The 21307-nt window shown below is 35.0% G+C and overlaps 1 protein-coding gene across 1 annotated transcript in view; it reads left to right on the top strand.

Annotated features, from left to right (window-relative positions):
- Window positions 1–21307, top strand: part of SYNE2 (spectrin repeat containing nuclear envelope protein 2) — a 419774-nt gene that overhangs the window by 300378 nt on the left and 98089 nt on the right. Inside the window, exons 77-87 of the mRNA XM_044664857.1 lie at window positions 1128–1280; window positions 1395–1604; window positions 2508–2609; window positions 2736–2855; window positions 6311–6511; window positions 7883–8056; window positions 11872–12003; window positions 14732–14928; window positions 19533–19665; window positions 20332–20514; window positions 20945–21091. Of these exons, the coding sequence (XP_044520792.1) occupies window positions 1128–1280; window positions 1395–1604; window positions 2508–2609; window positions 2736–2855; window positions 6311–6511; window positions 7883–8056; window positions 11872–12003; window positions 14732–14928; window positions 19533–19665; window positions 20332–20514; window positions 20945–21091 (1752 nt within the window). The remainder of the gene's footprint in view (window positions 1–1127; window positions 1281–1394; window positions 1605–2507; window positions 2610–2735; window positions 2856–6310; window positions 6512–7882; window positions 8057–11871; window positions 12004–14731; window positions 14929–19532; window positions 19666–20331; window positions 20515–20944; window positions 21092–21307) is intronic.

Genomic DNA, 21307 nt, shown 5'->3' with positions numbered 1-21307 from the left:
CAATTGGTAGATAAAAAAACTGTTCCCTTTCAAAATTACTAGGACAAGGTGAGATGATGTCTGCTTCTCCTCACTAACATAAATATACAGATCCCCCACTACAAATTATCCTTTTATTAATCCTTCTGCTTATCAAGCTTTTAACTTGATCTCACCCATATAAAAATTTGTGCATGTGTTTGGGGAAATAAATGGTTAATTTATATTAGGTCTAACACTTCAGTGTTAGATTTAACTTGCAGCAGCTAGGTTATGCAATGGATAGAGCACTAGGCCTGGAATCTGGAAGATTTGAGGTCAAATCCCCACCTCAGACACTTACTAGTTGTAAATCTTGGCAAGTCACTTAGGCCTCTTTGTACCTCAGCTTCTTCATCTGTAGAATGGAAATAATAAACCATTATTAACTACCCCCAAAAAATTGTCATCAGGATTAATGAGATACTATTGGTAAAATGTTTAGCATGGGAAGTGCTATGTAAATGTTATTATTTAATTATAATATAATATATATAATTATAATATTTCCACTAGCAGCTTAGTGATACTTCGGCAAAGTGGATAGAGAGCCAGTCTTAGAGGCCAAAAGACAGGTTTGAGTTCAGCCTCTAGCATGTACTGGCTCTATGATTATAGGCAAGTCACCCAACTTGCAATTCTCTAGCAACTCACCAAAACTGTCATTTACAAAGATGTCAGTCTGAATTGGTAGAGGTAATTTAATAACTATTAAACATCTCTGTACCATTGAAAGCACAGGTTCAGACGTGATTCCCTAGCCATTGCCTTGTCATCGTTATTATTCAATTATTTCAGTTATGTCCAACTCCTTGGGACTACATTTGGGTTTTTCTTGGAAAAATACTAGTGGTTTGCCATTTCCTTCTCAAGCTCATATGACAGATGAAGAAACTGAAGCAAACAAGATTAAGTAACTTGCCCAGAGTCCTACAGGTCTGAAGCTAGATTTGCATTCAGGTCTCCCTGATTCCAGGCCTGGCACTTTATCCACTGTGCCGTCTTGCTGCACTGCCTAGCCACTATCTGTTTACTTATTTCCTTAAACTTCCCTCAGATTTAAAACATACACTAATTTTGTTCTTTATTTTTTCCTTCTTTTGATTCAGGAAAACCCAACAGGTGAACCCTCTCTAAATCTAGATAAAAAAATATTTGATCTCCTTCTGACTATTAGTCAATGTTTGAGCAATATGGAAGGGATGCTACAGACTTCTGGTCTCTCTAGAGAGGATGCTGCAATACAGCAGGCCCACTTTGAGGTTAGTTCTTTCTCTGTATCATGTATGACTGTCATCTTACAGTTCTCCTCAAAAGACTTGGTAGACTTGGAAGGCAGGCACCTTTCAGTGTTTCCTTTGCTTTCCACCTTACAGATGCTGTCTCTAGAACTGCAAAAACTTCACTCATCTATAACTAACAAAAAAGAAGATCTTGTGAAACTGATAAATCACTCTGGAAAGAACTCCACTGTATTCTTTGAGTGCTTTAAAAACCTGCAAACACGACTTGAGCAAACTCGGATTGCAGCTGCTTCCAGAAGTCAATCCATGAAATCTGGGATAGACCATAATAGTGATTATCAGGTATTCATTCATTAATTCATTCAACAAACATTTTTTTAAGAGTCTACTAGAAAAATAGTGAGCTAGGTGTTAAGGGGAGATATAAGCCATGATCCCATGGATAAGACACAAGCCCTTATCCTGTGCAATTTTTGATCTTATAGTGGGAGAAAGCAAAAATAAAACTATAATTGAGGTATGTCAGGATAAGTGCAAGAGAGGCACAAAATTAATGTGTGAAGTTCAAGGAGGAAAGTCAGTAGCTAAAGAGAGATCAAAAGAGGCTTTATGGACATTTCCCAGCTATATGGCCCTGGGCAAGTCACTTAACCCCAAAAGCCTAGCCCTCACCGCTCTTCTGACTTGGAACCAATTACTTAGTTGGAAGGTAAGGGTTTAAAAAAAGAAAGAAAGGTTTTATGAAGGAGATGGCCTTTGAGTGGTATTTGGCTTTAAAGAACAGATAGGAATTTAGCAAGTGCAATGCAGAATAGAGAACATTCTAGAAATTAGAAGTGGTGTAGCCAGAAATGGAGGTGGGAAAATAAAAAACTTGTTTGGGAGCTTAAAGTATATGGAGGGGATCAATATAAAATACAGAGGATTAAATGATTTCAATTTGGTAACAGATGCTTTAAACCACACCATATCTCACTTGAATTTGAGCTAGTGAAACTTTTCCAAGTTATAATTATTTAAAATTATGTGAGATTACCAAGGGAGATTATGACAATTTCTTCCATGAAGGTCTTGAAAATAGATTTAAGTGTGATAGTTTTGATAAGAGCATAGATTTGGTGAATTGAACTGGATTAGTTTTGTTCCATCTCAACTACTCAGCAATTTAAATATTTGTTGTGCTAAAATCATTATTACCTCTAAGGTGCACTAATTGTTTCCTTCAAATACCTTCTTTTCTCACAGAGTCAAGTAAGGCAATTATATGATCAACTAATTGAGAAAAAATCCTCAATGCAGCACTCCTTGAATGAAATTAGTAACCAAAGTATCGGTGAACAGCTCCAGGTAATTAAATCAAAGTATAATCAAGCTAACATAATCCTGGACCTATATCTTAGTCTCTGGGTCCATAATGAGTTAAATTCAGTTCTTAGAAAAAAATACTTCAATATTCTGTTATCTTTTCATCAGAAAGCAGATTCATATGCTGTAAAACTTCAAGACTATGAGGTCCAGGTAGCAAAACTGAGAGATGAAGGGGAAAGGCTTTACTTACCTTATGTTTTAATTCAAGAAGTATACAAATTAGAGGTGAGTATTCAAAGAGAAAAGCATGCAGATTGGGTCTACTACTAATTGATGCTATATAAACCTCAGCTAGGTGTCCCTAACCCCTAATGGAAAGCTTTTACTTCATCTCTAATTTCCTATCATTCATCATCCTATCTTCATATCCTATCCTCATCATCCATTCCAAACTTTTCTTTTTTTCCCTCAAGTTCTACCTTGATTCCCAATTCTACCTTGATGCCCTCTCTCCCCCTTACCCATTTTCTCTCTCTCTCTCTCTCTCTCTCTCTCTCTCTCTCTCATTCTCATTACATTAGATATTTCATTTCCTCATCTATTAACCCTATTTACTCTGCCCCCGATACTCTTCTCTACAACATGCTTATCATTCTCTTGTCCTTACCAAGCTCTCAATCTCTATCAGCCTTCTTCTTTTCTCTTTCCTTTCATTATTGGGGTTGTATAAATAATGATCTATACTTGCTGTCTCTGTTTTCTCACAATCCTCAACCTCCCACAATTTGACTTTTATTCCTACTACTCTATTGAAATTTTTCTCCAAGGTCTCCATTATAATCCTTTTAAAGTTTTCATTTTTCCCCAAACAAGAAAACAGTAGCTTTTCCTCATTCCTTATCCTCTTTGATCTTCCTTCAGTATTTAATACTTACTTATACATCATTTTCCTACTTCTGGGTAGCTTCTCTTCCTTTGACTTTTTGTGATACCTACCATTTCCCAGTTCCCCTCCAACCTATCTGACCTCTCCTTTTAAAGTCATCCTCCCTCTAGATACAGATGTTCATGAAGATTCTGTTCTTAGCTTTCTTTTTTTCTCTCTTACATTTATTTCTTTGAAAATCTTATCCGTTCCCATGGATTCAATAATCATGTCTATGAAAATGATGACCATATCTACATATCTGGTTGGAACTCTCTCCCTCCCCTACTCCCTGAGGTTTAGTTCTGAATTTTCATCTCCTGTTTGACCACACCTCCATGTGGATGTTCTCCTAGCATCTCAAATTCAATATGTTCAGAACAGAAATCATCATATTCCTTCTAAAACCTGCCCTTCTTTCCAACTTCTGATTCTATTCATGGAGCCTCTACCTTCCTGTTCAGCCTGACTTAAAATTTTGGAGCTATCTCTGACTCTTCTGTCTTCCTCACCATTACTCCCATTCAAACTATTGCCGGATCCTATTAACATGCAATCCTATCAATATGCATAATAGTTCATATCCACTCCCTCCATTTCATTTCTAATGCCTCCACTCCTGTTTAAACTTTTACTACTGTTGCTGAATCATTTCAGGTTTATCCAACTCTTTGTGACCCCTTTTGGGGTTTTCTTGGCAGACACTACACTGGTTTGCATTTCCTCCTCCATTTTACAGATGAGGAAACTGAAGGAAACAGGGTTAAGTGGCTTGCTCAAGGACACATAGTAAGTGTCTGAGGCCAAATTTGAACTGAGGTCCTCCTAACTCCAGTCTAGAGCTCTGTCCATTATACCATCTACCTGCCCCCTTTACTACTACTTGTCTTTATTCTATTTTAATAGTTTCTTAATCAGTCTTCTTTCCTCCCAAATAACTTTTGATCTTATCCATCCATTTACCAAATTAACTTTTTTAAAACCCTTACTTTCTGTCTTAGTAAGAACTTTAAGACAGAAGGGTAAGGACAAGGTGAACAGAGTTAAGTGACTTGCGCACAGCCACACAGCTAGGAAATGTCTAAGATCAGATTTTAATCTCCTGACTTCAAGCCTGGTGCTCTATCCATTAAGCCACCTAGCTGTCCCATCAAATTGATTTTCTTAATATATGTAAGGTCAAAGTATATCATTCTGCTCAAAAATCTTCAGTGGCTTTCCATTGCTTCTAAAGTGACATACATACTCTTCAGCCTGGCATTTACAGTCTTTCTTGGCCTTGGGTCAAACATCTCTTCCACCATTATTTTACTTTATTTCTCCAGCCTCACAACAGTAGACAGAGCTTAATTAAAAAAAAAAAACAAAAAACCTCAGTGTGGCTCACATCTCACTGAAATTTAAAAGACATCATTTCAGGCAGTTCCTTTGCATGGGACAAACTCTATTCCTTGATGCTTTATGTTACAACACCTATATTATTCTCTAGCTGCTTGCCAACTTTGGCCAAGTCATTTAACTTGTCTGTGGGCCTCAGTTAAATCATCTATAAACTGAAGAGATTGGACTCATCAGACACAAAACTCCCTTCCAGTTCTAAGTCTATGATTCTATTAATCTTGATCTCACTTTAAGCTATATCCCTGGGGTCCAAATTCTGCCTTCATAGAAAGGGTTCTTAACTTGAGGTCTGTGAACTTGCGTGTTAAAAATATTTTGAGAATTGTATTTCCCTATAATTGGTTTCCTTCCTATGTCTTTTATTTCATTTCATTATTCTGAGAAGGGGCCCCTAATTTTTACCTATCTTTCCAAGAAATATATGACACACACAATAACATTAATAAGAGTTATTGAGTTAGCTTCAACCCCAGACAATCACCCTCTGTTTACTCTTGTGAATCTTAGTTTAGGTCATGTTATTGTCCTCTTTTCTGTCCTTCTTGGGCTTGATAATTGATGTTAATAATCAATTCTAGTGGACCAGCCATTATTCACCTAACCACATCTTACATTCCCACCATTAAAGCTCTCTCTCTTTTCATAGCTATATGGCTACTCAAGGCTTGGAACATTTCCCCTCCATGTCCCTGCCAGTGCCTAGCATATAAAGATGTTTAATAAATGTCATTTGGCTGAGTAATTGAAATCCTTCTCTTCCTTTAAGGTGTCTAGCCTTAGTTGCTATCCTCTCCATTAAACTTTACCTGAACCTTTCAGCTAAAAGAAGGTATCTTTCCCTCCTCAAATTTTTAACATTTTTGTCTGGATCTCTACTTTGCCCCATCTCATTTTACCTTGTATTATGGTACTTATTTGGTTATGGATCTTATTCATACACACCCTAGCTCCATTAGATTTTAATTTTTTTGAGCCATGGCAGTATTACTTTTGATCTTATATCTCTATCAGCTAAGCAGCTCACTAAGCACATAATAAATTTTTCATAAGTATTTATTAAATTGAATAAGAATTTGTAGTTAAAGGCTCTCAAGTTGGCTTTCAGTGGTTTTATTGTGTTGTGTTTTTTAAGTAATTCAATTAAAAAGGTTGAAGACATGAGTTAGAACCAAGAGAACATTGTATACAGCTATAGAATTAATGTTTGAAGAATAATTTGTTATTGCCCACCTCCAGAGAATGAATTGAAAAATAGAAACACAAAAAGCATAATTTATATATGCATATCTTTTTGTTGAGTGATACCTTCTGTGGTGTAGGGAAGGTAGAGAAGGATTGATATAAATGGGAATAATTTTTGCTAAATAAAAAAATTTTTATTAAATGGTTGAAGACATCTGATTTATCTTTTTAGGATATCCTTGATAACATGTGGGGACTTCTAAGAGCCAAGCATGCTGAACTCAACAGCCCTTTCATCAGTGAAAGCCAACAAGAAGGGTTACTGCGAGTATTGCTAGAACTTTTGAATATTGGGAAAGAAAAGCTTGGTCAAGACCAACGACAACAAGCCAAAAGTAAACCTTCTTTACAGGCTCAACTGCAAAACCACAAGGTAAGACTGTAAAAGTATTTCTGGGAATAACTAGGTAGTACTGTGGATAGAGGACAAGGTCTGGAGTCAGGAGAACCTGGGTTAAAATGTGGCCACAGACACTTCATAGCTGTGTAACCCTGGGCAAGTCACTTAACCCCAATTGCTTACCTAGACCATACTGCTCTTCTGCCTTGGAATCAATATTAATTATTGATTCCAAAACAGAAGACAAGGGTTTAAAAAACAAAACAAAAAGAAAGCAATTCTGACTGTATCTTTTTATCATGTACCAAATGAATGTTAAAAAAAATTTAAAACCTGAATTTGTACATAGAGCATTTGTTTTCCTGTTTATAAAGAAAAAAATCTGAAATGTAGATCACACATATTAGATACACACACACACACACACACACACACACACACACAGAGTGCCATTTTGTTGGTTCAAAAACTTGACAGAATTAAGACTAAGGAAATTCTTCTATCTAGACTTAACATGAATTTGGGCCAATTTATTAATTTTTTTATCTTGAAAATAACCCAGCTCCATTATAATCTCCACTCTAACTCAGCTCAGCACTATGGATATTCAGAAGAGAACTTTCTTTAAAACAATAGCTATGTTTACCTGCAGAAATATGGTGCTCTGTTGGAATGTGCTAGGCATCTTAGATAGCAAGTACAATTAATGTCCTGTGGTCAGGTTTCATTTTTATTTTTATATTGTTGACAATGCTCAAGAATTTAGTTCAATAGATTAAAAAGAAACAACTCTTACCTTTCATCTTAGAATCAATATTGTGTATTGGCTCCAAGGCAGAAGAGCAGTAAGGGCTAGACAGTTGGGATTAAGTGACTTGCCCTGGGTCACACAGGAATTGCCTGAGACCAGATTTGAACCCAGGACCTCACATCTCTAAGTCTAACTATCAATCCACTAAGCCACCTAGCTGCTTCCTCAATAGTCTATTAATTAAACATTATGTGGAAGGCACTGTGCTACTAGGTCTTGGAATACAAAGATAGCCATGATATAGATAGGATACAAGAACCTTACAGTATAATTGAGAGGAAAGACATCACTACAGGTGACAAGAATATAAGAAAGATTAAGATAAGAGCAAAGGGACAGGTTCAGACAAAGTGCTATTAAAAATTGGAAGAGGTAATTGGGGAAAATAAAATATCTTTGAATAAAAAAAATTGAAGAGCTAAAAATTACTTTCGAATGGGAAATGGATACACAAACTCTGAGGACCCATTTCATGAAAATGGAAACTGTAGCTATATATATGGTAAAGGCACCTGAATTTGAATGCTTCCTATAAGTAAGGCTGGGGAGGGGGGAAGCTTTCTTAAAAAAACAAAACATTTTGCTTTTTACAGGTTTTTTTCCAGAAGCTCGTTGCTGACGTCTTTCTTATCCAAGCGTATTCTAAAAAAGCACTGCCCTCTTTGTTACAAAATAAAGAGAAATTTTGGACAGATATGATAAAAGAAGTAAAACTGCTGGAGCAACAGGCTTGCCAATATGGCATGAAACTGGAGAATTTGTTGCAGGTATGATGTTAAATAAGAATGAAACAATAAATAAGGCTTATTTGAGCTTATCTCCAAAATGCTTTCTTAAATAATTAAAATATATAATTATATAATCATTAATAATATGGCATTCATATTGCAATAACTGAGTACTCTTTATTAAGACAGGGTAATGACAAAATTCCACAAGTGTTTTTATCAAATCTATGGAAGAATGAGGCAGTGGACTTTGGAGCCAGGAAGACTTCATTGCAAATCTCGTTTTGCCATATACTGACTGTGACATGCTGGAACATTCACTTAAACCCCTCTCAGTAACTCTTTAAGGAGGGAGTTTACTCATCAAATCAAATTGCCTCTTCTACCAATGAAATCAAAGGCCTGTAAAAATGAACAACTATTCATTTTCCCCAATACTGAACCGTGAAAGACCAATTTTGTAACAGAGATTCCTCATCAAAAGGGGAAACAAACTAATTTATCAGTAGACAACCGTTAAAAATGAGGAAAGAATAAGGATTCAAAATCTTGAGTGCTCTTTCAACCCTCAGTGCTACCCATTCAATTTCACTGTGCCTGAGTTTCTTCATCTACAAATTGGAAATGAGATACATAATCTTATTATCTTCTCAGTTTGTGTTTAGTAAACAAAATGAAGTCTTCAAATTATATTGGGTCATTCTTCAAGAAAATAGTCATTAGGTCTCTGCCAAATCATATCTCAGGTTTCTGGATCTTTAGGAAAGAAGGTTGAAATGCAAAGTTGTTATTAGAATCAATATAGTTTTCAGGACACATATAGAGTTAGTCAAGATTCTGTGATTTTCAATGGTGTGGGAACAGGACACAGATCATAGTCTAATTACAACTTGATGGGCAAATCTTAGAAAGTTGTTTAAGGCTCAGAGATGTTAAATGATTCACTGGCATTCACCAGCTGTTGTCATGGACAGGATATGAAATCAAGTCTTCCTTATTCTAATTCCAGCAATCATTATGCTTTTTTAAATTTGGATTTTGCACAAGATATTCTTCATGATTCTGACAAATTCCTTTGCTGAGCTTAGTCTCCCTATTTGATGTCTCATTTAATTTATTCTTACAATTTTTTCTCATTTCTAAATGACTGTAATCACAAATTGAACTCTTATCATCTCGGTATACAATGTGAATGTCAAGGACACGACTATTAAAGTGTAATCAATTTCATTTTTTGTGATATTACTGACCATGTTCAGAGCCTTCTGATTCTCTCTTGGAAGCAAGTATTAGTTATAGATAGCCAATGAGGTTTCTGAGTAATCCATAAACATTTGAACTCTTATGTATCTTTATAGTGAATAATATTTTTCAATATATTTTTCCCAGTCCTCTTATATCCCACCTTCCCAGTGGCATATATTGACTTAAGTCAGAGAATCCTGACAGGTTCCTCATTGAATTTTACTACTTCATCTTCTGCAAGTAATATAAGCACAAAACCTATAATTTTCTTTATAGTAGTGTTCTTGCTTTTTTTTCTTTTTACTTATGTCCTTTATGATTATTGCAAGGTAAGATGACTAAGTATCCCTCAAAATGTTTCTTACTGGTTGGGGCAGATGATGAAGCATCTCCATCAATTTCTTTATTTCAACAGACATTCCATAAGTTTCTACTTCTTTAAGACAAATCTGTAAGCCAGATAGCTGCAACTTCCTCAGACCTGATTTCATTTATTAAAATAATGTTAATATCTCTGCTAGCATATATTAACAATAATAACAATAATTCTCCCCAACAATTTTTTGCCTACTTGTTGGTCATAGAGCAAAGATTTTGCACTTAAATTAAATTTGTTAACAAATAATCTAAAAATCTATGTAATTCTGCTCTCTCTGAATATGGAATTGGAAGGACCACACGAAACTGAAGGTCCTTTTGTAATTTTCTGTGTTTCCTGGGATGCCATCATTCATCAATTAGTATGGTAGCAAGCCTGCTATTTACAAACCTCCACACTTATCTAGACTGATATTTTTCTTGAAACCATACCAGAAAGATTTCCAGTTTTATCGAACCATCCAAAGCTTGTATCTTCTTGAGTAGTCTTTAATAGGGTCACAGATCAGCTAGGTGATTCAGTAGGTAGAGTTCCAGTCCTGGAAACAGGAAGGCCTGGGTTCAAATCTGTCCTTAGACATTTCCTAACTGTGTGACACTGGGCAAATCACTTTACCCTGTTTGCCTTGCCCTTGTCCTTCTGTCTTAAGAGTTGTTACTAAGACAAAAACATTAAAAAAAACATTGTAGGACCATCTGCCATGGCATAAAAAAACATCTGGCATTGGAGGTTTGTAGACAAAAAAAAGAAAACGTGACTGCCCTCAAGGAGCATGTATTCCGTTAGGGAACTGGCATAAATGAAGAATTTGTATTACATCCTATAAGTAATCAGTTGCCACCAGAGCTTTTTAAACAGGGGGTAGCATGAATTGACCTATACTTTAAGGGTATTATGTTAGCAGCTGCATAGAGGATTTGTTGGAAAGGGAGCAAAATTAAGTCAGGAGCCCAATTTGGTGATGGCTGCAATAAAGTCTGAAAAAGGTGATAACAGCTTTTTTTCTAGGAAGGTGGCTAAATTAGAAGTACAGGGATAAATATAAGGAGTTCAATAAAAATTTTATATTTTTATTATATAATTTCTTCTAAGATTGCAAAATGTATTTCAAATTTCTTTAATATCTGCGTCTCCTGTGTTCTGGGATGGGAATTTTTGTTAAGAATTGTCTCCAGTAGCATTGTAAGATCCTTAGCAACCAAAAAAGATTAAATTATATTCTGTAAGTTAGATCTACTAAGTCAAAAAAGAGAAAATATTGTATAAGAATTTTCTTTAAGAGGACTTAGGTATATGACCCTATGCAAGTCACTTAACCTCCCATTCACTGCTTAGCCCTTACTGCTTTGCTGCCTTAGAACCAATAAAAAAAAAAAACCACAGGACTTGGGTAGAAATAGAAAAATGAGGTAATGGCACTTTCTGCTAATCATATCTTATTCGCTAAAGGAATTACCACTCAATGTATTGAGAGAACAGTATCAAATATGAGAACTGATAATATTGTACTCCAAGAGTTTGCTTTTTCTTATATTCAGTTTGTGGCAGGTCATTTGGAATATGGTCCTCTAATTCTTTTCCTTCTTCCAAATATGCTATGTTTAAAGTTTTCCTATCTCTAAGATGAGTTCAGAAGTTTTTTCTCATCCCTTGACTCATTCATTGGACCTTTCTATCAGTGCTTATGAAGCAGCTTGTCACTCCCCCCACTCAACATTTTGAGAAAAGTATCCATCAAGGGGAAAGAGTAATCTGAAAGTCAACTGACCCACCACAATCAAAGTTTAATTAGGAAGCAATAGAAAAAAGTGACATAGCACATCCTGCTGATTAGTAGCAGAGATCAGTTGTTAAAAGTTGTCCTTTTCTCTTACATCTCTGAAGTGAGTTCAAAAGTTTCTTCTCATCTCTTAATGCAAGGGTAGATTCTAAAGGTGTGACTTCACTTTGGTAATATTATTCTCTGTACAACAAAACAATTATAACCAATATAGGGATTGAAACTTGTTTCATTCTTTTAAAAAAAAAAAACAGCCCCAGAAGCAATTAAATTATCTTCTTTTTTTTTTAAGCATTTATAGGAATGCAATGCTTTCTTTATACTGGCCAAAGCTGATTTTGACTTGTTTGGTCTTTTTTTCATTTTTATTCCAAAATTAATTTTCTTATTAGTCTGATAACATTCCGAGAAAAAGACTCTTACTGATTTTGACTTTCATTGATTCTCTAGGAATGGAAAGAATTTGATGAAAACTATGAATCCCTTGAAAAAGATCTGGAAATTCTTGGATCTTCCCTGCCTTCTACCAGTTTAGTGGAAGAGACAGAGGAACGATTAATGGAAAGGATTTCATTTTATCAGGTATTTTTTTTCTGCTTGCATTTTCAAAAAGGAAAGTTCATTCTCTCATTTTTGCAAGGTGGCTTCATTTTAAAGATTATTTTGAATTGACCAGGATTGGTCATTAGATCATTAATATTTGGATTTAGAATTGTGGACTGGTCATTGGATCATTAATACTTGGATTTAGAATTGTGGGTCACACCATGTCTGCTGTTACAACCTCTCTTAGACTACATTTTGCTGATACCTTAAGTGAGAAGATTGATGTAGATTATCTTTTTAAATCCCTTCTACTTCTAAATCTCACTTTATAGTAAAATCCTGATAGAAATTTGCCTAGGAATAGGCAAGTTCTTTTGCCTTGTCACTTGATACAAATGTAAAAAGGTATAAAACACTAACTACTTTTAATTTTTAGCCAGCCATGTTCAAATATTTACATTACATGGTGTCTGTGTTTAAATTACATTATCTGGGAAAAGAATGAAAGACTAAGAATTTATAAAAATTTATTAAAAATGCTTTGGGCATCTTGCTACTAGCAGTATAGCAAAAATTTTAGTTATGTTAATTTACTCAAACAATAGCTTACTTGAAAGCACACAAGCTTTAGAAATTTATTTCTGTTTACCTTAAAATGCTTATTTGTACCTAAGCAGTGATATGTGGTGGTGGTTATCAAATACCCTTTTTTAAGCTAAAAGGAGATTTTTCTGCCAGCATAGATTAGAAAATAAAAGCAAGACATATTTGGCAGGGCTCTACTTGCTTTGCCAAAGATGCAGAAAGAACATTTTTGAAAGGACAGCATCATATAAGGCTTAGATTGCTTAGAAATCCAGCAGTTGGTCTCTTTTACATTTCCAGGTCTATTACATTGTTACTGATTTAAAAATAAACCTGATCCCTTGAGCTAGGTCAATTAGCTCTAGGGAGCTACCATTCAGGGAACTATAAGACTTATCATTGGACAAAAAATGTATAAAATTATTGTTTTAACAAAAATTTTAAAAAAAGAAAAAAAAGAGAGACTGCCTTGAAGAACTCATATTCTCATGGGGAAAACAACATGTAAATATCTAAGTACCTTTAAAATATATGCAGGTAAGCTCCTTGACGGCAGGGACTGTCTTTTGCCTCTCTTTGAAGCCCCTATGCTTAACATAGTACCTGGAAACATAGACACTCAATAAATGATTGATTGATACTAATAGCTAGTTACTCTCAGGCATTAGGATTTGAACTTAGACTTGAAGGAAATTAGGGAAACCAAGAAGCAGAATTGAGGGAGCAAAAAATTCCATATATGGAGGAAAACAGGTTCAAAGGTAGGAAGTCAGGAGCACTATATTAAAGGAAAGGAAGTACAGCAGATTAACTCCAGAGACAGCCACATATTCTTTCTCACTTACTCACATATGCAAGTGAGGGAAGGTTAAAAGTGACCATCAGTTTGTTGTTAAACCTGTTCTACAATGTAATATATTCACCACTATTTTCCTGACCAAAATGTATGACTGTTTATTGTTTTGGGTTGTACTTTTCCCCATTCTTCTGATCTCATCTGCATTTGTGGACTAAACTCTTTCTTCTCCCTTAAATCTAGATCTCAAAACCATTTCTTGTTATCCTTGATCCTTGATTCCCTCCTTTTCTCTAGTCTCTGATGAAAAGGGGACCTTTCTATTCTCTAAGAACTCTTTAGATACCTTTTATCCCATCCACTCAAATCTTCCCCAACATATTGTGTCATGTCCCCCCGCCAATAATCCCTTCTCTCTCCAATATTCCCTTTTCTACTATTTCCTTTGTTTCTTCCAGTAGATATATTTCTTTTATCTTTAAAAACAAACAACCCTCACCTGACCCTACTGTTTCCTCCTGCTATTTTCCTTTATCTCTCCATTTCAAAGTCATACTATTAGGAAATAGTACAATTGTTGCCTTTATTTCTCCTCTCAATCACTTCTCAACCCATTGCTATCTGGCACAGTACAGTAAATGTTATTATTTATAATAGGTATAGTGTATTATTCCATTAAAGTACTGATATAACCTATATCATACTGTTTACCACTTTGGAGAAGGGGTGAAAGGAGGGAGAGAATCTGAAATGCCAAATATCAAGAAACAATTGTCAAAAATTATTTCTACATGTAATTGGAAAAACAAATTTAATTAATTTCTATGGGAACTGAAACACTGATTTCATTGGTATAGATTTAAGAAACTCCCAGATTGGAAAACTCCCTTTATCGATGAAGGTTGGTACTTTCTCAGGAATTTATTTAGAGAATTGCCTAGAGGAGTGAAATGTTAAGTGATCTGGCCAGTCAGTCAGGACATAAAAGGCAGAATTTGAACCTAGGTCTTCCTGATTTTATGGCCAGTTCTCTTTGTATCTCCCTAGTACTTATGTCAAAAGAGAAAAAAGAAAAAGAAAAAATTATATTCTAGTTGAGATTTTTCAGAGTATTTGCTCACAATCATATTTCTCCAATCAAGCAAAAGTGGATTTTCCTTTTTTCTCTCCTCACCTATCCATTATTATCTCTTTCATGAAGCCTTCTTAGTACCACATCTTGCTTTTACTGCTGTTTGTTCTTAACTTATTGTTCTTAACTCTTTGAGCAGAAGGAAGAGGTTTTATCCTTTTTCAAAATCCCATAGAGTGCTGAGAACTCAATAGATGTTCAATAAATGGTCATCAATTGAATTATTGATCCTGTAACCTTACTTTTCTTAGCAAATCAAAAGGAATATAGATGAAAAACACACCAAACTTTACCAAACTATGAATGAAGGCAAACACCTCACCACTGCTGTGAATTGTCCTGAGCTGGAAAGCCAGATTTCAAAACTAGAAGAGCAATGGTTGGCTTTAAACAAAAAAGTCGACCACGAGCTACACAGACTTCAAACCCTTCTCAAGCATCTGGTCAGGTATGTTTTCGTAAAACTTCATTGTTTTTAAAAACTATTTGGGATAAGGGTATCCCAGAAATTCTACCATCCTCAAATTTTTCTCTCTGGCCTATATTTTTTAAATTTTTCTTTGGTATCATAAAGCTGTCATGTAAAAGACTATTCTCAAAAGTTCGTTATCATTTTTTTTACCATTTGTATGGAGGTGTTAGTCAGTTTAATTTTAAGAAAATGCTCCAGTTTCATTGGAATATGAGGAATCTAATCAACAAAGAAACATTATGAAAGGGCAAAAAAAAAATAAAGCTATCATGTACCACTCATAGCAGTGAGTCATTGGGGTAAGCCAGGATCTAGGAGATTGTTATTTTCTAGACATCAAGAGTACTTTGTTATACTCTATGTATATGTTATGAAATGTTACCTTTGAAGACTATCATTTTACTCTTAATCTCTGTTGAGATAAAGTTGATAAGTGTAGGTCCCATTTGCAACATCCCTAACCACCTTTACTTTTGGCTCAGATTGAGAGCAGAATCTTACAATAAGGCCTTATTCTGTATAGGCTAGTTAGTTTAATTGTTTCTATGAGATCACTAGGTATATGGTTTTCTTGGGACTTCCACAAGGAATAAGCCCAGGGGAGTCTCCTGAGGGAAAGTTTACTTTTATTCAAGGGATACCTGACTCTTCACTAAATTATGTTCTTGTCTATAGTACTTATCTTTTCTTTGTTAACGAAGGTCTTTCCCTTGATACTTTAGACTTTGCCCTATTTCCTTATTTATTTTACTTTGATTTTAGTTTTTTTGACTGACAAAAACTTGTTTTCTCTCTCTCCCATTTCCTCCGCTAGAAAATAAATATAAAAACCAAACTTTTATAACATATATACAGTCAAACAAGACAAATCTCTAAATCAGCTGTGTCCAAAACATATATCTCAATCTGCATTCTGATTTGGCAGGACCTTGATTGAATGTGTTTTATCATCAGTTCTCTGGAATTGTGATTGGTCTTTGAATTCATCAGAGTTTTTAATCCTTTTAAAGTCATTTCTCTTTACATTCTTTATACTACAAATTTTTCCCTTGGTTCTGTTCATTTCACTGTATCTCAGTTCCTATGAATCTCTGGTTCTCTTTCAAACCATCCTCTTCATCATGTCTTATAGCACAATGGTATTCCATTAAATTCATATATATTAATGGTGGACCTAGTGCCAGCATTCTGCTAGTTCAGGTTTGATGTTGGAATGAAATGAAATACTCATAAGGCATTGAACATTTAACAAAAAAGGAGGTTATTTTGCATCATCATATGGAAGATATGCGAGAAGGACAGTGGAATATAATTTTTCTGGACGCAGCCCCTCTCGTCTCCATATGGAAACTAATTTAGTCAGCAGGTCAGGAAATGGTGATTCATGGGGACCACTAACCTAGAGGGGCACCAATTCCATGAGGTTGGGGCTTTTTGTGCCAGTCCCAGGAGCAGCTTTATTACCTTTTAGGGAAAACATCCCAGTTGAAGGGAAACTGGAAGATCCTGGTCCTATCACAATATGACAAAATTTGTTCATCAGTTCCTTAATTGATGACAACCTCTTTAATTTCCAGCTCTCACTACCAAAAAAAGATATAAATGTTTTTTGCACATATAGGCCTATTTCCTTTCTTTGATCTCTTGAAATGCTGTAAGTAGTATCACTGAGTCATAGGGTATATATAAAGGTGAAGATCTTTTGGGACATAGTTACAAATAGCTTCCTAGAAGGATTGAACCAATTCAGAACTCCACTAAAAGTGTATTTATGAGCCTGTTTTCCCATTGCCCTTCAAACATTTGTCATTTTCATTTTTTTAATTACTTTTCCATTTTGAATGGAAACTTCAGAACTGCTTTAATTTGTATTTATCTATTACCGATTTAGAGCATTTTACATAGTTACCAATAACCAAGATTTCTTCCTTTGACCATTTGTCTCTTGAGAAATCGCTTTTATTTTTATAAATTTGAATAGATTCTTTAAATGTCTTGGAAAAGAGACCCTCAGCAGAGAAATATGCAAAAAAAGATTTTTTTCTCAGTTACCTTTTTACCTTCTAATTTTAGCTCATTTGGTTTCGTTTGTATTAAATCTTTTTTTTTTTATTTTATTGAGTCAAAATTATCCATTTTACCTTCTGTTATCCTCTCTACCCCTAGTTACTTTATGAGTTCTTCCATTACTCCATATCCTTTAAACCAGCAGACTAGATCCTGAAGCTTATAGAACTAGAATGGAGATGTATAGTAGGCTTTATCTTCAGTTATATAGACAGTTTCTCCCTCCCCTAAACTTTTTCCCATCCACCCCTTGAAAACACACACATTCAGAAAGGATGAGACAGATTTGATCCTCTTCATGGTGGTATGGAATATTTTCTTTATGGAATCAGGCCACTTTACTCTTCTCAAATATACATTCCTGAGTGAAAGGAGGTAAAGAGAGTATAAGGCTTTTGTACACATTCATTCAACAAGCATTCATTACACCTTAAACCTTTTTTTTAAAAGCCTGTTACATATAGAACCAGTATGTAATAGAAACTAGAATAAGTGCTTTCTCATAGCAGGATTGTAAGTATTCTCTCTTCTCTTTCCTACTTGCCTCATCTTATAAACAATAACGTATTTCAGTTACAAAGGCCCTCACTCAAAATTATCTGAACATGTACCTTAGATATAAATTTTATAGACATACTGTTATATTTCTACATCCCTTTTATTATAACTATTATAACTATATATATAACTATAACCATTATAACTATAGCAAAATGGCTAAGTCATTTGCCTGATTGATATAGGAATATATGTAGATGAAGGAAGGAAAATAATCTAGATTATTGATCCATTTTATCCCATTCTGCTCCTCTCCTGCCTACATTTACTCTAGCTCATTATCATCCTTTTAGCCAGATGTTGAAAAGATCACAAAAGTGGACACTCAATGACCAAGATGTTTATTATATATATGTATATTAACCCTCATATATCCTGTCAGGATCTGGCTTGTAAAATCAGTTTCATATAGAGTGTTAGTGGAACTGACCCCTTCTATTACTTTCTAAATTCTGGGTAGAATTTGATCTAAGATAATTAGCCCAGTTGATAAATCTTCAACCTCCTTCATCCAAAAAACTAAACAAAATAATAAATGATTTTAAATAGCATTAAATAACAAATGCATTAAACCCTTCTGAATAATTAATCTGTGCCTTTATTAAGTGCTAACTATATCTATCTATCTATATCTATATCTATATCTACATATATGCTAGGGATACTAGGAAAGGCAAAACTATCCCTGCCATCATGGAATTTACATTCTAATGAGATAGAGAACATATAAATAAATATACAAAGTACATACAGAGCAGCTGGAATGTAACTTAGAGGGGAAATCTCTTATAGCTAGAAGGTCTAGGGAAAATCTCCTACACACGGTCATACTTTTAGCTAAATCTTAAGGGGCCAAATGATTCTAAGAGGCTGAGGTGAGAGAGAGCCTTCTAGGCTAGGGACTAATTAATGCAAAGGTATGGAAATAAGAGATGATAGGACTTTGTGGCTAAAATGTGGAGTGAAGAGAGGAGTAAATTGAGTAAGACTAGAAAAGTAGGGAAGGGTCAACTGTGAAGAGCTTTAAATGCCAATTAAAGGATTTCATATTTCATCATGGAGTCACTGAAGTGATTCTTTGACTAGGTCCTTCCCAATAAGCTGATTCCCAGCCACACTTCCCCTTACTCGGCATGGTACACCCACCGCGCAGCTCCCTGCAAGAAGGGATTTCAGACATATTCCATCATGCTGGGCTCAGATGGATTTTTACAATAATACAGACCAAACCCTTATCTTCTCAGTTAAATTACACATGAATGCTCAGTTACAGATCAGTTACCTAACTGGAGTTTTTCCCTCACACTGAAATTATAGGCCTGTACTCCTCTAAAACTTTATCATTTGGTTCTAATTTTAATATCTATATATTAATTGTTAGGAAAATGGATTTCTATTAATGTAGCATCACTAATTACTATGCCTTTTAATGGATACTCTATCACACATTTAAAGTAAAAATAATGTTTCTAGCCTCATCTTTTTTCTTAGTTCTTGTAACCAAGTAAGTACTTGGCAGCTAACTGGGTTAGTGGATTGAGAGTCAAACCCAGGGACTGAAGATCCTGTGTTCAAATCTGGCCTCAGACATTTCCTAGCTGGGTAATCCTGGGAAAGTCACTTAATCCTCATTGCCTAGACATTACTGTACTTCTGCCTTGGAATCAATACACAGCATTAATTCTAAGATGGAAGATAAGAATTTTTTAAAAATGTATCTCATTCCCAGCCAGATTTGGGATGGTGGCCATAATTCACCAGACAAAGAGAAAATCTCTGTCTAGAAGGGGGAGAGTGAAGGAATAAAGCTATATGCTAGCAAGATCTCTTCTTTTCTAAATAATAGAAATTAATATCATGGTATATGGTAGAATAAGAGGACATCATACTTGTGATTTGTTACAATACTGGACTATGTTCTGTCCCATTCCCCGCCCCCTTTGGTATTTTTATAGCTATAACAAGGACTCAGATGAATTAACCAAGTGGTTGGAATCTGCTCAGCAAACTCTGAATTATTGGAAGGAACAATCTCTTAATGTATCTCAAGACTTGGATACAATTAGGAGCAACATAAACAACTTCTTTGTAAGTTATATAAGAATATCTTTAATATTTATTTGAAAAGCTGTTTAGAGAGCAGTCCCCAGAGTCAAAAGGATGAAAGTCCCATTTCTGTCTCCTGGCTGTGTTATCCTGGGCAAGTCACAACCCTTAGTGTCTCAGGCAACTCTCTAAATTGCATTGCATTTGCTGATCTATATACTTTTCCTCACTGGAAGTTCCCCGAGTGGACAAAATCACTGATGAGGGTCACATACTTAGAAAGTGTCCAGATATCACCAAGAAAAAAAAGAGCTCTCAGTAAAAAGGCAACCATGTGCTCCCTCATCCTATGTAATAAAAAATAAATATTCTCAGAGCTAAATTTGAAAATAAAGACTGGAGGTTCTGGGTTCAAAGGTGGCCTAAGACACATTGTGACCCTGGACACGTCACTAACCCTTAATTACTTAGTTCTTACTACTCTTCTGCCTTGGAATCAATACTTAGTATTGATTCTAAGATGAAATATAAAGGTTGTTTTTTTTTAAGAGTTCTTTGTAAAGCTTGCAAAATGATATGAATTCATTTCAAAAACAATTTTTGAGGCCAGCAACAAGTACTTTTTCAATATTAGACTCCATATTAGCCAAGTTTAGTAAAAGTTAATCATAGTTCTAAGGGATTAATTGTAAAATTTGCATCCCTAAGGAATTTTCAAAGGAAGTGGATGAAAAATCTTCCTTGAAGACTTCTGTGATCAGCACAGGAAACCAGCTTCTTCACTTGAAAGAAGCTGATACTGCTACATTAAGATCTTCTTTAGCACAGTTTGAGCAAAAATGGGCAACACTGATCACTCAGCTCCCAGACATCCAAGAAAAACTCCATCAGGTAAATAAATATCAAAGAACTGAGTAAACATCCCAAAACTCTCACTTCTTAGCTTATAACTTTTTCAAAGTCAATTCTATGATTCAGTGATTGGCATTATTGTTTTCTACTTTTCTCTAATAGCACCAATGAATGCAAGTCTTAATTACCAGACACTCCTCCATTGGGATCATTCTTAGAAGAGAATTGGGGCTTTAATTACTCTATTTCCCAGTTTACTTATGCCACTCTCATACTTTATACAGAAGGTCATCTCCATTGTTTTTTGCATTGCTTATTTTTTTTAGCTTGAGTACTGAGTTTGTTTTTGTGAGTAACCTGCATAATTATGGAGTGAGACCTTTTTACAAACCAGATATCATCTTTAGTGTTGCCCTGATTCATGCTGTTAACTGGAAGTAATTAAATGGAAATCATTTTGTCCTTGCAGCTTCAAATGGAGAAATTGCCATCCCGTCAGGCAATCACTGAAATGATTAACTGGATGGACAGCATAGAACAGCAGATAGCAGACAAGGCCACTGTGGATTCACAAAGTTCTGTATCTCAAGTGAAAAATCTTCTTCAGAAATTCAAGGTAAAACTATAAGGAGGGCTAAGAAGTTTCAGAACAAAAGTGAAAATATCCTTAGGGAAACATTGAAACTATGTGACAGCAAAGATAAATTGGACTGAATTTAGTACAAGAAGAAAAATGAGCTATATTAAAACAGCAACCGATTCTCTCCCTCATCCTATATAAGAAAATATAAATATATTCTGAGAGCCACATTTGAAAATAGGGCATGTAGCT

The sequence above is a fragment of the Gracilinanus agilis genome, chromosome 2 (assembly GCF_016433145.1).
Source record: "Gracilinanus agilis isolate LMUSP501 chromosome 2, AgileGrace, whole genome shotgun sequence".
NCBI classification, from domain to species: domain Eukaryota; kingdom Metazoa; phylum Chordata; class Mammalia; order Didelphimorphia; family Didelphidae; genus Gracilinanus; species Gracilinanus agilis.
Note: the sequence above shows the minus strand (reverse complement) of the source record. Positions and strands in the feature narration are given on the sequence as shown.